Raw genomic sequence first — 14,369 nt, 5'->3', positions numbered from 1 at the left:
TGGTTGAGCGACTGAACTCTCTTGCTTTTCTGCATATCTATACTGCCCTTCAAGACAGAGTATCATAGAATCTACAACACAGTAGACACTTAAGTATTTGTTTTGTGAAGTAAGGTAGGCATCTTCCTTTGACAACAGACAGATAGTTCTTATATAAATAACCAGAATGTAAGTGGTTTGAAAGTAGAAGCTTGTCTATCACATCTCTGCCACTCCAGTGCTTGTTCATGCTGCATGCTAAGTCATTTCAAGTCATGTCCTACTCTTTGTACTTAGAATATAGTAAATACTAAAGTGAAATGAAGTTGCTCAGTCGTGTCCAACTCTTTGCAACCCGAGGACTGTAGCCCACCAAGCTCCTCCATCCATGGGATTCTCCAGGCAATACTGGAGTTGCCATTTCCTTCTCCTTAGTAAATACTAAGTGTTAACCACATGAATAAAACAAATACTTCTAATAACCATAGTTTTTAATTTTGTAAGAAATTTTATTCCATGCCAGTTTAACTTGTATTTATTGGTTTTTTTTTTTTTTTTTTTTGGTCATTTGGCTGATTAGTTTCAAAGCAGTACAGAACATTCTTGTACACTTTCTCTTAGTGTCAAAGAAGAAAATGACTACCAGAAACAGAAGATTTTATAGTAGGAATTATAACTACAGCATACTTCGGGAAACCTTCAGGTCACAACGTTGACTTTAAAGTGCAGGAGGCTCAACAAATTATCATTATTGGAGAACCTCAGTCTTAGGTTATCCGAAGGTTTCACTATAATTGGAAATTGTAGGGAAAATCACAGGACTCAACAGCAGTCAGGACCCAAGAAACATAAAAAATAAAACCAGATTCTTCTTGTCAAATTTTAAAGTGAGAATTTCTCCCTGTAGAAACAACAATGTTGTATACAAACATGTTGTCTGGGAGAGTGCATTTGCTATATATACATATATAAAGGACAGGACAAAGTGGAAACACAGCAAACACAAGAAAAACACATCTTAAATTTTGAAAGCTGCATTTCAATGTATGTAAACAGCAAGACATTAAGAGGCTGGACTTAAGAACAGGACCTAAGGTAAGACTAAGACATTGACTTTCACTAGAAAGTCACTAGAAATAAAGTCATCTGGTTGCTTTAACAAAACAGTAGGAAGCAATGGTTTTGAAGATGATGAATCACCTCCATTTCCTTTTTCTAATGTATCTAAATTTTTTCTAAATACTTAAATGGTATGTTCAATGTATGCTATTTACCATTTAAGAAAATGAGACACATCACTGAAGAGTCATTATTAATGCTTTGCTGTTGTTTTTTTTTTTTTATAAAAACCAGTTTGATTCAACCCCTCACCACCACCAAAAAAAAAAAGCTTCCCTTAAAATCCACTTAACTAATAAATGTTAAAGTTTAGTGTTGGTAGATGAACTTAAATCCTTCTTTTTAAAATTTATGAAAAAAGGTAAAATGACATTTTTATTGACTTTACATTTACCCAAAAAGGTGGAAAATAATGGAAAGATGTACTATTTAGTCAGTGTAACTATATTCGTGGTTTCAGTTTTGTATGGCATTTGAATTAGTTTCTAGAGAAAAGTATACCTGCCAGATTCCAGCAGAGGGAGAGTTGTTCGCCTGAAGCCTATCTAGTTCAAGTACTGACCAGGAACACCTACCCGCTCTTTCAAGTCCCTGATCTAAATGACTTTTTTTGTAAGAAATTTTCTAATTTATTCCTGGCCTTAACAAAAACTTCTATCAAAAAGCTGCAATGCGCCGCATCCCTCTCCGCACCTTTGGTTTAAAACACGACCAACCCTTCTCTACGGCAACGGATGAGGTGGTTCGACACAAACCCAGACAACGCATCGTCTCGCGTACCTACAGCAGCGCCCCAATAAAACCCTTATTATTGTTTTAGTCGGTCAGTCGTGTCGCACTCTTTGCGATCCTATAAACTGTAGCCCGCCAAGCTCCTCTGTCTATAGGATTTCCCAGGCAAGACTACTTGAGTGGGTTGCCATTTCCTCCTCCAGGGAATCTTCCCGACACCAAGGATCGAACCCGCGTCTCCTCCGTTGGCAAGCGGATTTTTTACTACTGAGCCACCTGGGAAGCCCAATAAAAACCCTTAATTCCTGCTAAAGAAAATTCCAAATCAGAGCTAGCGTCAATATCGTCAAATCCCTCCTCTTTGGCTCTAAAAGAAAATGTACCTGTGGAGTACACGTTGCGCAGCAAACAAGGCACAGTTCCAAACCCGTATCCTCTATCCCTTTTTTGTTCCCTTCTCAGCCCTCCCTCCCCTTCCTTGCGGAACTTGAGCAGAGCATTTGGCTCCCTTATCAGCCAGCAACAAGCGCCAGGAGGAACACGTTCCCGGGAGATGCGGAGCTTGGAGGCTGAGCGCTGCGTCTGGCGCGCTGCGGCCGCTCAGCTCCGCCAGGTCCTCCCCGGCTCGCGCCTCTGCCGCCTCGAGGGGCCCTCCCCGGAGCCCAGGCTCCGCTCAGGGGATTCCCGCAATAAGCTGTGGCGCCAGATTTGCTACCTGCTTCCTGCCCCTCACCCGCGAAAAGATCCGCACTCCTGTCCCGTCAGGGCAAGTCCGGAAGCCTCAACGCAAATCCGAGATCCTTCGCCCCAGAAAGAGCGGCCCCGCTCACACACTTGCCAGCCGAGTCCTCCCGCTTCCCTGATCGCAACCCCCGGGCCATTCCCCAACCGGGGCCTGAGTGGGTCCAGTACCATTCTCCTCACGGGGCGGACTCCGGAAGGGCAGCAACTCCACCTCCTCCTCCTCCGCGGCCTGTAGCCATCTATCGGGAAGCGTCTCCGGAGGCGGCAGCAGAGGCCGCCGGACAAGGACAGCCCAGGGAAACCTTCTCAGAACTAACTCAGCTCCGGCGCTAGCAGCAGAAACCGAGTCTTTCATAATTGTGCGACCAACTCCTCCGGGTGACTGGCCACAGGGACGCGCCCGCGCCCGCCTCCGCCGGCGACGGGGCTGGAGACAGACCACGTGAGGGGCGCGTCGTGTGCGTCGCCGCCCGCGGGCCGGGTCACGTGGAGGGCGCGCGCTCCCTCGTTTCCAGGCCGCGTCTTAGCGCGCCGCGCGCGCACGCGCTGGGCACGAGCGCCCTACCCGCACCGCCCCGTGTTAGCCGAGTTGGGTAGGTTGTTCTCCCCAGGGCTGCGTGGACTACGTAGGCCGGACTTCTACAAAAGTCTGTCTCAGCTTGGGGAGTGGAACTTAAGGAAGCGATAGCTGAGGGTTAAGGTTCCAGACCTCTGGGACCCTGGCGGAGTTGCGACATGGTCACATCTCTGCTTACTCGGCCTGGCCCCTGTCTGCATTCTGAGCAGCTTTCCCTAGCCCTTTGGCTGTGCCTCAGCGAGGGTGGAGGCCTTAGAAGTTATTCTCTCCTCGTCCAAAATGCAAAATTGTCTTACCCCAAATCATGTTCTTCCTCTAGCTTCCTCTGTTTCTGCTAGCAAGAATTCTTCTGTCTTTAACTGTGGGCACTAGCCTTTCCTTCCTCAGAAATCACCCACAGGCACGCATACACCTAAACCAGAGTGCAGGTTTTTTTTCTTTTGCTCTTGCACCAGCCCAGGTTTGACAATTAGGGATAATTTATTAAATGTTGCTTTTCATACTCCAGAAAAGCGTCAGGAGTTCCTCTGTCTGATCGTGTGTGATGTGATTCTTTGTTAAATCTTTTAAAAACTGCTTTCTTGAGGAATAATTGACCTACAATAACCTATGCGTAGTTAAATATACAATTTGACGAGTGTTGACATATTGATATATCCAGGATATCATCACACTCAAGATTGTGAACGTATTCATTACCCCCAAATTTCCTTCCACTCTTTTTAATTCCTCCATCTTGTCCCTCCCCATCACCGCCTCTTAAGTGAAAGGCAGTCAGTCATTTATGTGTTTGCAACCCCATGAACTATACAGACCGTGGAATTCTCTGGGCCGGAATACTAGAATGGGTAGCCTTTCCCTTTCTGCAGGGGATCTTCCTGAACCAGGAATGGAACCGGGGTCTCCTGCATTGCAGGCTGATTCTTTACCACCTGAGCCACTGGGGAAGCCCTCTTAACAACCACTAATGTGCTTTCAGTCACTATAGATCAGTTTTCACATTCTCGTGCTCAGTCACTAAATCGTGTCCGACTATTTGTGAACCCATGGAGGACGGTAGCTCACCAGGCTCTTTTGCCCATGGGATTCTCCAGGCAATAATACTGAGGTGGGTTGCCGTGCCCTTGTCCAGGGGATCTTCCTCACCCAGAGATCGAACCTTGCATCTTTTGTATCACTGGTGTTAACATGCAGGTTCTTTACCACTTGGGCTTCCCTTGTGGCTCAGCTGGTAAAGAATCCGCCCGCAATACTGGAGACGGGTTTGATCCCTGGGTTGGGAAGATCCCCTGGAGAAGGGGAAGGCTACACACTCCAGTATTCTGGCCTGGAGTATTCCATGAACTGTGTAGTGCATTGGGTCTCAAAGGGCCGGACACGTCTGATCGACTTTCACTTCTTTACTGCTAACGCCACCTGGGAAGCCCTTCTCCAGCATAGAGTTTTATGTAATGAAATTATGCCCTATGTACTTTTGAGGGACAAGGGGAATCTGGCTTCTTTCAGCCAGCATAGCTATAACTTTCAATTCACTGAAGTAGAATATTCTTTTCTTAAATATTTTTAAAAGTTTATTTCTTTGACTGTACCAGGTCTTAGTGTGGCATATGGAAACTTAAGTTGCAGTATGCAGGATCTTTAGTTGCTGCATGTGAACTGTTAGTTGCAACGTGTGATCTGTTGGTTGCAGCACATGAGATCTAGTTCCCCAAAGAAGACTGGAACTTGGGCACCCCTGCATTGGGACCTTGGAGTCTTAGCCACTGGACCACCAGGGAAGTCCCTGAAGTAGGCAATTCTCTTCAACAAAATTGATCCGCCCATTGTTTTTCCTAACAGGCTTTCGCTATACTTGTGAACAAGCTTTAAGTACAAATGTACCCTGGAGATATTTCAAGTTCCATTCCAGATCGCTGCAATAAAGTGAATATTGCAATAATCTGTGTCATACAATTTTTTTGTTATCCAGAGCATATAAAAGATGTATTTACCCTATACTATGATCTGAAGCAACAGTTAGAACTGGACATGGAACAACAGACTGGTTCCAAATAGGAAAAGGAGTTCGTCAAGGCTGTATATTGTCACCCTGTTTATTTAACTTATATGCAGAGTACATCATGAGAAACGCTGGACTGAAAGAAACACAAGCTGGAATCAAGATTGCCGGGAGAAATATCAATAACCTCAGATATGCAGATGACACCACCCTTATGGCAGAAAGTGAAGAGGAACTAAAAAGCCTCTTGAGGAAAGTGAAAGAGGAGAGTGAAAATGTTGGCTTAAAGCTCAACATTCAGAAAACGAAGATCATGGTATCCGGTCCCACCACTTCATGGGAAATAGATGGGGAAACAGTGGAAACAGTGTCAGACTTTATTTTTCTGGGCTCCAAAATCACTGCAGATGGTGACTGCAGCCATGAAATTAAAAGACACTTACTCCTTGGAAGGAAAGTTATGACCAACCTAGATAGCATATTCAAAAGCAGAAACATTACTTTGTCAACAAAGGTTCATCTAGTCAAGGCTATGGTTTTTCCTGTGGTCATGTATGGATGTGAGAGTTGGACTGTGAAGAAGGCTGAGCCCGAAGAATTGATGCTTTTGAACTGTGGTGTTGGAGAAGACTCTTGAGGGTCCCTTGGACTGCAAGGAGATCCAACCAGCCCATTCTGAAGGAGATCAGCCCAGCCCATTCTGAAGGAGATCAGCCCTGGGATTTCTTTGGAAGGAATGATGCTAAAGCTGAAACTCCAGTACTTGGCCACCTCATGCGAAGAGTTGACTCATTGGAAAAGACTCTGATGCTGGGAGGGATTGGGGGCAGGAGGAGAAGGGGATGACAGAGGATGAGATGGCTGGATGGCATCACTGACTCCATGGACGTGAGTCTGAGTGAACTCTGGGAGTTGGTGATGGACAGGGAGGCCTGGCGTGCTGCGATTCATGGGGTCGCAAAGAGTTGGACACGACTGAGCGACTGATATGATCTGATCTGATGATCTGTTAAGTATACAGTAGCGTTATGTCTTTAAAAAGCACATACTTTAATTTAAAAATACTTTATTCCTTAAAAAATATTAAGCATCTGACAACACAGTGTTGCCACAAACCTTCGATTTGTTTAAAAAAAAAAAAAACAGTATTTTTTAAGTGCAATAAAACAAGGTATGCCTCATCAAGTAGAAAAAGAAAGTACAAAGTGTTAGTTGCTCAGTTGTATCTGACTCTTTGCAACCCCATGGTCTGTCCATGGGATTCTCTAGGCAAGAATACTGGAGTGGTTGCCATTCCCTTCTCCAGGGGATCTTTCTGACCCAGGGATCGAATCGAAGTCTCCTGCATTACAGGCAGATTCTTAACCATCTGAGATACCTTATTGAGTGGGACCAAAGGTAAAAAAATGTTTTAAAATGTGTCATATCCTTGCTACTAGATAGATTGTCAGCCTCTTGGGGAAGGGATCTAAATGTTTATCATCTAGATCTCAGCAGGGCCTATATACTTCCTGCCTTTGGGGAATTTATCATCTGAAAAGTAGAAACAAAGCAGAAGATCAAAAAAAAAAAAAAAAAAGAAACCCAGAAAAGAATGCTTTGTTCTCCGTGGTCTTTGTGTCTCTGGCCTTTTTGTACACCAAAGTCCCCTTGCTTGGCTGGTGTAGAAAGTTTGGGTAAGACTGTGCTCCCAATACAGGGGGCCCAGGTTCAATCCTGGTCAGGGAACTAGATCCCACATGCTGACCATGCCACCACTAAAGATCCTGAGTGCCACAATGAAGATCAAAGACCCTGCATACCACAACTAAGACCTGGCCCAGCCAAATAAATAAAAAGAATTTTTTAAGAAAGGAAATAAGAATCGCCCCATGATACTTGATATCCAAAACTTTTTGGAAAATTGGAACATTTAGTCTAGAGTTAGAAATTGTGCCTTCCATATCAGTAAACAACAAATATTGCCCATGATCAAGCCATCAGCCACTACCACCTTGTGCTCTGAGGGGAATTCAGGACAGAGAAAGACAGGATATTGGCTCCAGATAGTTAAGATGCGGATCAAAGGAATTACTTCAATGAGCCCAGACTCTTGCATCTTCCCATACATAGGATCCTTAACTTAAGATGTCTGTTTTTTGTAATTAGCAGTAATATTTTGATGTTCAGTTACTTATTTTTTTTTTTTTTTTCAGCAAAACTCCAATGTAACCTGACTCCTCCCTTACCTTTTTGGAACAGTTTCTCGGAGCTGTCAAAGAGGCTGTTTCCAGGCTATAGTACTCAGTAATGTCCTCAAATAAAACCTAATTCTCAACTTTTATGTTGTGCTTTTTTTTTTCCAGCCAATACCTTAATTGAACTACTGAAAATAAATTCTGTAGTTTACAGGTGACCAGACAGCCCTGAAGTTCACATATGCTGACCTTCAATGAGCTGTCAGTTCTGCTGGATGAATTTATTCATTCCAAAAAAAAGTGTTGAATTCCTAAGAATATATCAAGAACAGTCCTATTCAATATTCAGTGCTGAACAAGATGGAGAAATGCAATATTTCAGAAAAAGTTCATTAAATGCTCTCTTCTCTCACTTCTTTCTCATAGAGGCTCTGTTTCCATTTTGGTCAATGGCATCTTTATTTTCCACTCTCACTGGATCACATACTCATTCTCCTCCCTACCTTTGCCCAGTTATTTGCAACAATTAAACATTTACTACTATACTCTATTTAAAACATCAAGTGAAGTTCATGAAATATAAAAAGATGTAAAGCTTTGGTATTGTACCAACTCTTGGATTTTTAGCTTTCAGTTTAGTGTATACATTCTTAACCTCAGAGGGGATGACATCACCTCCTTCAAGGTAGTGAAAATTGCTTCTTGGGGGAGTGGTGAAAAATATTACTTTATATATGTGTGTATATATACACACATATATATCTAGCACAGATATACACACAATACATAAACATTAACATTTCATGAAGGGAGCATGGAATTAGGAAAAACATCTCTAAAAAGACTCCATAGTGGAGTGATCATGAGAAAAAGGATGAGAAACACTGGTCTAGTGGGACTAGAGATGGATACAAGCCTAACTTATACCAAAAATAAATGTCTTAGTAGCTGTGTTAGTCAACCTCCCGTAGGACCCTCAGTGTTCCTCATTTCCTGGTATTCTCACTCTTGTGTAGTTTCCTCCCACAATGAATAGGGCTCATCAGTGTAATCAATGGGATACTGTGAAAATGGCAATGTGTGACTTCTAAGCTTGGCCATAAGAGACATTTTTGGCTTCCCCCTGACTCTTTTAGATCACTAATTCTGGGGAAAACCAGCTGCCATGTCATGACTCAAGCAGCCTCTGAAGTGGAACATGTGACAAGGGACTGAGACCTCCCAACAACCAATACCACTTACTGGCAAAAAATGTGTAGCTGCAGGAATGGAAAATAGTACTGACACTTTGGAAGATAGTATGACAAAAACTAAACATACTCTTTTGTTAGGATCCAGCAGTTGTGATCTTTGGTATTTACCCAAATGAGGTAAAAACTTTTGTCCATGTAAAAATATGCAAATAGTTGTTAACAACAGCCTTATTCATGATTGCCAAATAATCAAAGAAATCGAGATGTGTTTCATTAAACGGATAGAGAAACTAACTGTAGTACATCCACACAGTAGAATATTATTCTGTGATAAATGAATTATCATGCCATGAAAAGACATAGAGGAAACAAATATTTTTTAAGAGAAAGAAGCCAGTCTGAAAGGCTAAAAACTGTATGATTCCAATTCCGTGTCATTCTGGAAAAGGCAAAATTAGGGAAATGTTTAAAAGTTAGTGATTGCCAGAGGTTTGAAAGGAGAGAGGGAGGGATGTATAGATGGAGGATAGGGCATGTTTAAGCAATAAACTAGTCTGTATGATAGAGTAATGAGGATACATGTCATTATACATTTGTCAAAACCATAGAATATACAACACAGAGTGAATCTCAGTGTAAATAATGAGCTTTAATTAATAATAAGGTATCAATGTTGGCTTATCAATTGTGACTAATGTACAACACTAATGCAAGATGTTAATAGTAGGGGAAACTCGGGAGGGGGGAGGGTTTTGAAAGGGGTGTAAGAGAACTCTCTATACTTTCTCACTCAATTTTTCCATAAATGTAAAACTAAAGATAAAATATATTAATTTTTAAAAAAATCATATGGGGAAAGTAGAATAGAAACACAAGTCAAGGACAGAAAAAGAATAACGTAAAATTTCTTACTTGGGACACTTCCCTGACAGTCCAGTGTGTAAGCTCCATACTTCCAATGCAAGAGGCATGGGTGCAATTTCTGGTCAGGCAAATAAGATTCCACATGCTGCATGCAAGGCCAAAAAAAATTTTTTTTTCTAATTTTGAAGAAGAGTTTACTTTTTTTAAGTGAATGGCGATGAGTATCAAATAATATTTAAAATCCAAGTGATAAAGTTTATATTTAAAAGTTTCTAAATTTTATTTTGTTAATTACATTTATTGCAAATATTTTAAATTATGATAAAATGTGTGAGTTACATAGTGCTTTTTTTACACTGAAACATATTTTATTGAGATATAATTGACATGTAAGGTTTTATTAGTTTCAGGAGTACAACATAATGATTTAATATATGTATATATTACAGAATGTTTACCACAATAAGTATAGTTAACCCATCCATCCCTAGTAGCTTTTCAAATTTATTTTAAGTGATATGCAAACAAAAATATCTGAAGACCATTATTTCAAAGCTCTTTCATTGTTTTGGAAGGAAATAGAGACAGCCATTCTGTTTTTAGACTTCCAGTTTCATAAGTACATTAAAAAAATTAAGAACCGAGAGAAAAGAAATAGATTATATAGCTCTCAAACTGTAAAGAGGAGAAATGGATTAAAACAAAAACAAAAGCTCAATCAAAATAATGTCAATGATTAGCCCACAATTTCTTCTTTGTTTTTATAATTTAAATTTGTTAACAAATATATACAGTATTTGGTGTTCCATTTACATTTGGAAATTTTCAGAAGCACATTTTGTTGATTTAAACTCATCAACAGCTACAGTAGGGATGAGGCAACTGTAAAGCAACTATTTAAACATTAGCAAATTCTTTGTGGCTTTCGGGTATTTAACAGTAAAGAGGCTTAATTTTAACCTAGAAAAATATATCTTTGGAATGCTGTAAGTTTACTGTAAGTTACATCTAAAGCGACCAATAAGTAGTACAGTTTATAAATGATGACTATCTCTGACACTAGCCAGGTTTTATGATTTCCTATAATTATTTTAAACATGTTTCACCTTGACATTGACACAAATAAGTATAGAGGTTTATATGCAGATAAGTAAAAGTAAGCTCCATAGTAAAACAATTGGAAAGCATCAGGAGTCCTTACTTCTGAACATTGAATAGTGAGCTTTTGTTGGGTGGTTTCTATCTTTCAGGTATTGCTCTATTCACTAAATGTATATTAAGTCCTCTGAACTCTATGAACTGGATACGTTATTTTCATCCCTACTGTTCAGAGGAGGAAACTAAGGCACAAGGCAGAGTAAGGGTTGCAACCAAGGCAGTCTAATTCCAGAGTTTATGTCTTTAACCCTTATGCTGTATTACCTCTTGTGGCAGTAAAACACAACTGAGAAATCTGTCACTAATAATAGAGATCAGTTTATATATGATTCGGTCTTTCACAAAATCTCTTCCTCAAACTAATTAATCAGCTAATCAAGATTCTTTGTTTACTTCACTAGGTCCAAATATTTGGCTTACATAATTGTTTTCACATTAATCACACTCTGACTTCTCCCTGAACGGTTTTGCCACCAGCATTAAGTCCCTGGGCAACTGAGAAGGCAACAGTGTGACTCAAAGTTGAAGAACATGGGCAACATATGAGTTAAAACAATTAACATTGATTAAAGTATTAAAACAATTAAAAAGAGAGCCAATACATGAAATGTTTACTTTATGTACAATTTCCCTGTCATTTAAATTAGACCCTCATAAATGTTTGGCAAATCCTTTGTTTGTATAAGCAGAGTGATTAAAGCAGTTCCAAGAAATTTTGTTGTACTTTGAATTGAGGATTAATGGATTTTCTTTCTTAGACATTCTTTCAAAATAATTAACTTGTTTTGTAAGAGGAAAGCTTATAAAATGGCACCAAAAATACCGGGAATGTTTCAAATATTAATCTTTAACCCCAATAGCTTATTATGGTGCCTGGCATATCATAGTTATTTAATAAATAGTTCTTGAATAATTGAGATGGTGAAAATCAGGCTTCTTCAATTAGAGCATGTGTGGCACCCCACTCCAGTACTCTTGCCTAGAAAATCCCATGGATGGAGGAGCCTGGTAGGCTGCAGTCCATGGGGTTGCTAGAGTCGGACACGACTGAGAGACTTCACTTTCACTTTTCTCTTTCATGCATTGGAGAAGGAAATGGCAACCCACTCCAGTGTTCTTGCCTGGAGAATCCCAGGGATGGCGGAACCTGGTGGGCTGCCATCTATGGGGTTGCACAGAGTCGGACATGACTGAAGCGACTTAGCAGCAGCAGCAGCAGCAGCATATATACTATGGACATGGTGCCATTATCACATTGAAAAAAAAAAATTATTTGATATCATTTTATATCTAGTTCACAACCAAAATTTCCCAACTGACTCACAAATGTCTTATTTAGTTGGTTTATCGAATTGGGATCCAAATAAGTTGGATCCCAATTCAATAAATGTGAGATTTGGGTGTCACATTACAGAAGTTTCTTCTAATTTAGAGCAGCTCTTTGTTTCACACTTTTCTCCCCTATGCTATTGATTTATTACAAGAGCAATTCAATTGTCCTTGAGAATGTTGCATATTCTGTAAGTTTCCTCCCTCAAGCATCATTGAAGATCTTCATCCTTCATATTTCCCATTGTTAGAAGTTCATACTCTAGATTTGATGAGATTTCAGGTAATCTTTTTTTTTCAAGAACACTTCATGGTGCTTTGTACTTCACACTGCACCATGTTGAAAGGCCTGTGATGTCTTGTTGTCGCACTTTTAGTAATGCTGCTGCTTACTGCTGCCATGCTGCACTCAGTCGTGTCTGACTCTGTGACCCCACGGACTGTAGCCCACCAGGCTCCTCTGTCCATGGGATTCTCCAGGCAAGAATACTGGAGTGGGTTACCATTTCCTTCTCCAGGGATTTTGGCAATCCAGGGATCAAACCTGTGTCTTCTGCATTGGCAGGCAAATTCTTTACCAACAGGGAAGCCCTTTTAGTAATGCTAACATTTATCAATGATTTCAGGTGCTGACACCTTAAGCCCTCCTCTCATTTAATGGTTTTATACACTGATAATCATTGCCTAAACCAATTATTTCTTTTGGAATTACAAAATTGTTATTTTCTAATCCTATCATTCATGAAGAGTCACACATCTCCTCTATTTCATGTAGCTGGGCAATTTTTTTTCCCCTGGCTCTGGAAGAAAAACGAGGTGTGTTCTTTGGAGAGAGTAAAACAGAGGTCTCCGACTTGGATGATACCCGTTAAAATAGAGGATGTGTATCAGTAACACACTGAAAATGGTGTTTCAGTGAATGTTTGCAAGTAGAATGCTGAGACTGTCAACACTTTCCCTACCACATGATTCCAGGAGACTAGAAGACACTTTTCTGAGCAATCTGATCAGCCCCAAGAGAAAACATTCAAATATACTGGTGTTGGGGTTTCCTGATAGCAGAGCCAGATTATCCTACAATGCAAGTGTCATTTAATAAATCCACTTACGTGCTCAGAGTGTCCAACTGTATTTTTAGTATCATACTATTAAACATGAGCAGAAAACTAATGATTATCTTCTCTTTGAAGAAAGCTTCTAAGATATAACACACAAAAATGGAACTGGAAAAAATAAATGGTGTTTATATACAAGGGACAATTTCAAAAACAAACAAATAAAAACCCTATTAATATTTTCAAAACATTAACAGAATATACAGCACTAATGAAACAGCAGTAAGATACAATAAAAAATAAAATGTCAGAGAGCAAAAAACAAATAATGATCTCTTGGAAATTTTAACATGATAGCAAAAATAAATTCAATAAAAGGATTAGATGTTAAGGAAATCTTCCAGATAATGGGGCAAAAAGATAAAAGGTAGAATATTTGAGAAGAAAAGTAAGACAGGAGGTACAAAATCAATATAATTATGGATTCCAGAAAGAAAAAAGCAGAGAAAATGAAGGGAAGGAATAACCAACTAATTTAAGAAAATATCCCCCAATTGAAAAACAGAGGTTACTAGGCTGAAGGGACCCATGGCAAGATCAGCATAATGGATGAAAATAAACCCATTCTAAGCATATTTTGGAACATGCTACTGCTAAGTTGCTTCAGTCGTGTCCAACTCTGTGCGACCCCATAGACAGCAGCCCACCAGGCTCCACCATCCCTGGGATTCTCCAGGCAAGAACACTGGAGTGGGTTGCCATTTCCTTCTCCAATGCATGAAAGAGAAAAGTGAAAGTGAAGTCTCTCAGTCGTGTCCGACTCTTAGGGACCCCATGGACTGCAGCCTACCAGGATCCTCTGTCCATGGGATTTTCCAGGCAAGAGTATTGGAGTGGGGTGCCATTAAACCATCCACTTTTTATCTAAAATTTAAATGGGCACCCTGTATTTTATCTGGGAAATCTACATTGACCTTATCATTACCAATATTGTCAATTCCTCATAATTTCCATTTCTATCAATTTACCTGGACTACCACTGCCATCTATTCAATTTTTTCTGCTATCCCAAACTCAACAATCATTCAAAACTATAGGGACTTATGATTATTATAGGGACCTGCATTTAACCTAACACCTTTTCACTATCATTTACAATCATTACCACCACACCACCACCCCCTGCACTGTGCCTCAAATCCTCATGTTCTTCTTTACCCAGTTAGAATTCATGGTTAATAAGTTATATTCACTCCTTAACACACATCCTAAATTCATTCCCTGGTTCCTCTTTTGCTTTCAGGAATTTGCTTGACTAAATCACAGCCCTGGTTGTATTCAATATTACACCTTATCTTCAGTTACTGGGGACGAACCCTCCATAATCCTATTTAATGCAAGCCCTTCTACTTGGACACTAGGTTCCATCACCTCTGGCCTACT

General features: G+C 40.3%; 1 protein-coding gene across 3 annotated transcripts in view; it reads right to left on the bottom strand.

Annotated features, from left to right (window-relative positions):
- TRPM7 (transient receptor potential cation channel subfamily M member 7) overlaps nucleotides 1-2,875 on the bottom strand; it is a 116,602-nt gene extending 113,727 nt beyond the window's left edge. For all 3 annotated transcript variants that reach the window (XR_011568896.1, XR_011568897.1, XM_019968844.2), the window contains exon 1: nucleotides 2,743-2,875. Coding sequence is in view for 1 of the 3 variants with exons in the window: in XM_019968844.2 (XP_019824403.2) it covers nucleotides 2,743-2,745 (3 nt within the window). In the remaining 2 variants the exon portion in view is untranslated. The remainder of the gene's footprint in view (nucleotides 1-2,742) is intronic.
- Between the last annotated feature and the right edge of the window lie 11,494 nt (nucleotides 2,876-14,369).

This window comes from Bos indicus, chromosome 10, assembly GCF_029378745.1.
Source record: "Bos indicus isolate NIAB-ARS_2022 breed Sahiwal x Tharparkar chromosome 10, NIAB-ARS_B.indTharparkar_mat_pri_1.0, whole genome shotgun sequence".
In the NCBI taxonomy this organism is placed as follows: domain Eukaryota; kingdom Metazoa; phylum Chordata; class Mammalia; order Artiodactyla; family Bovidae; genus Bos; species Bos indicus.
The sequence above is the reverse complement of the archived record's forward strand: the minus strand, read 5'-3'. Positions and strand labels throughout refer to the sequence as shown.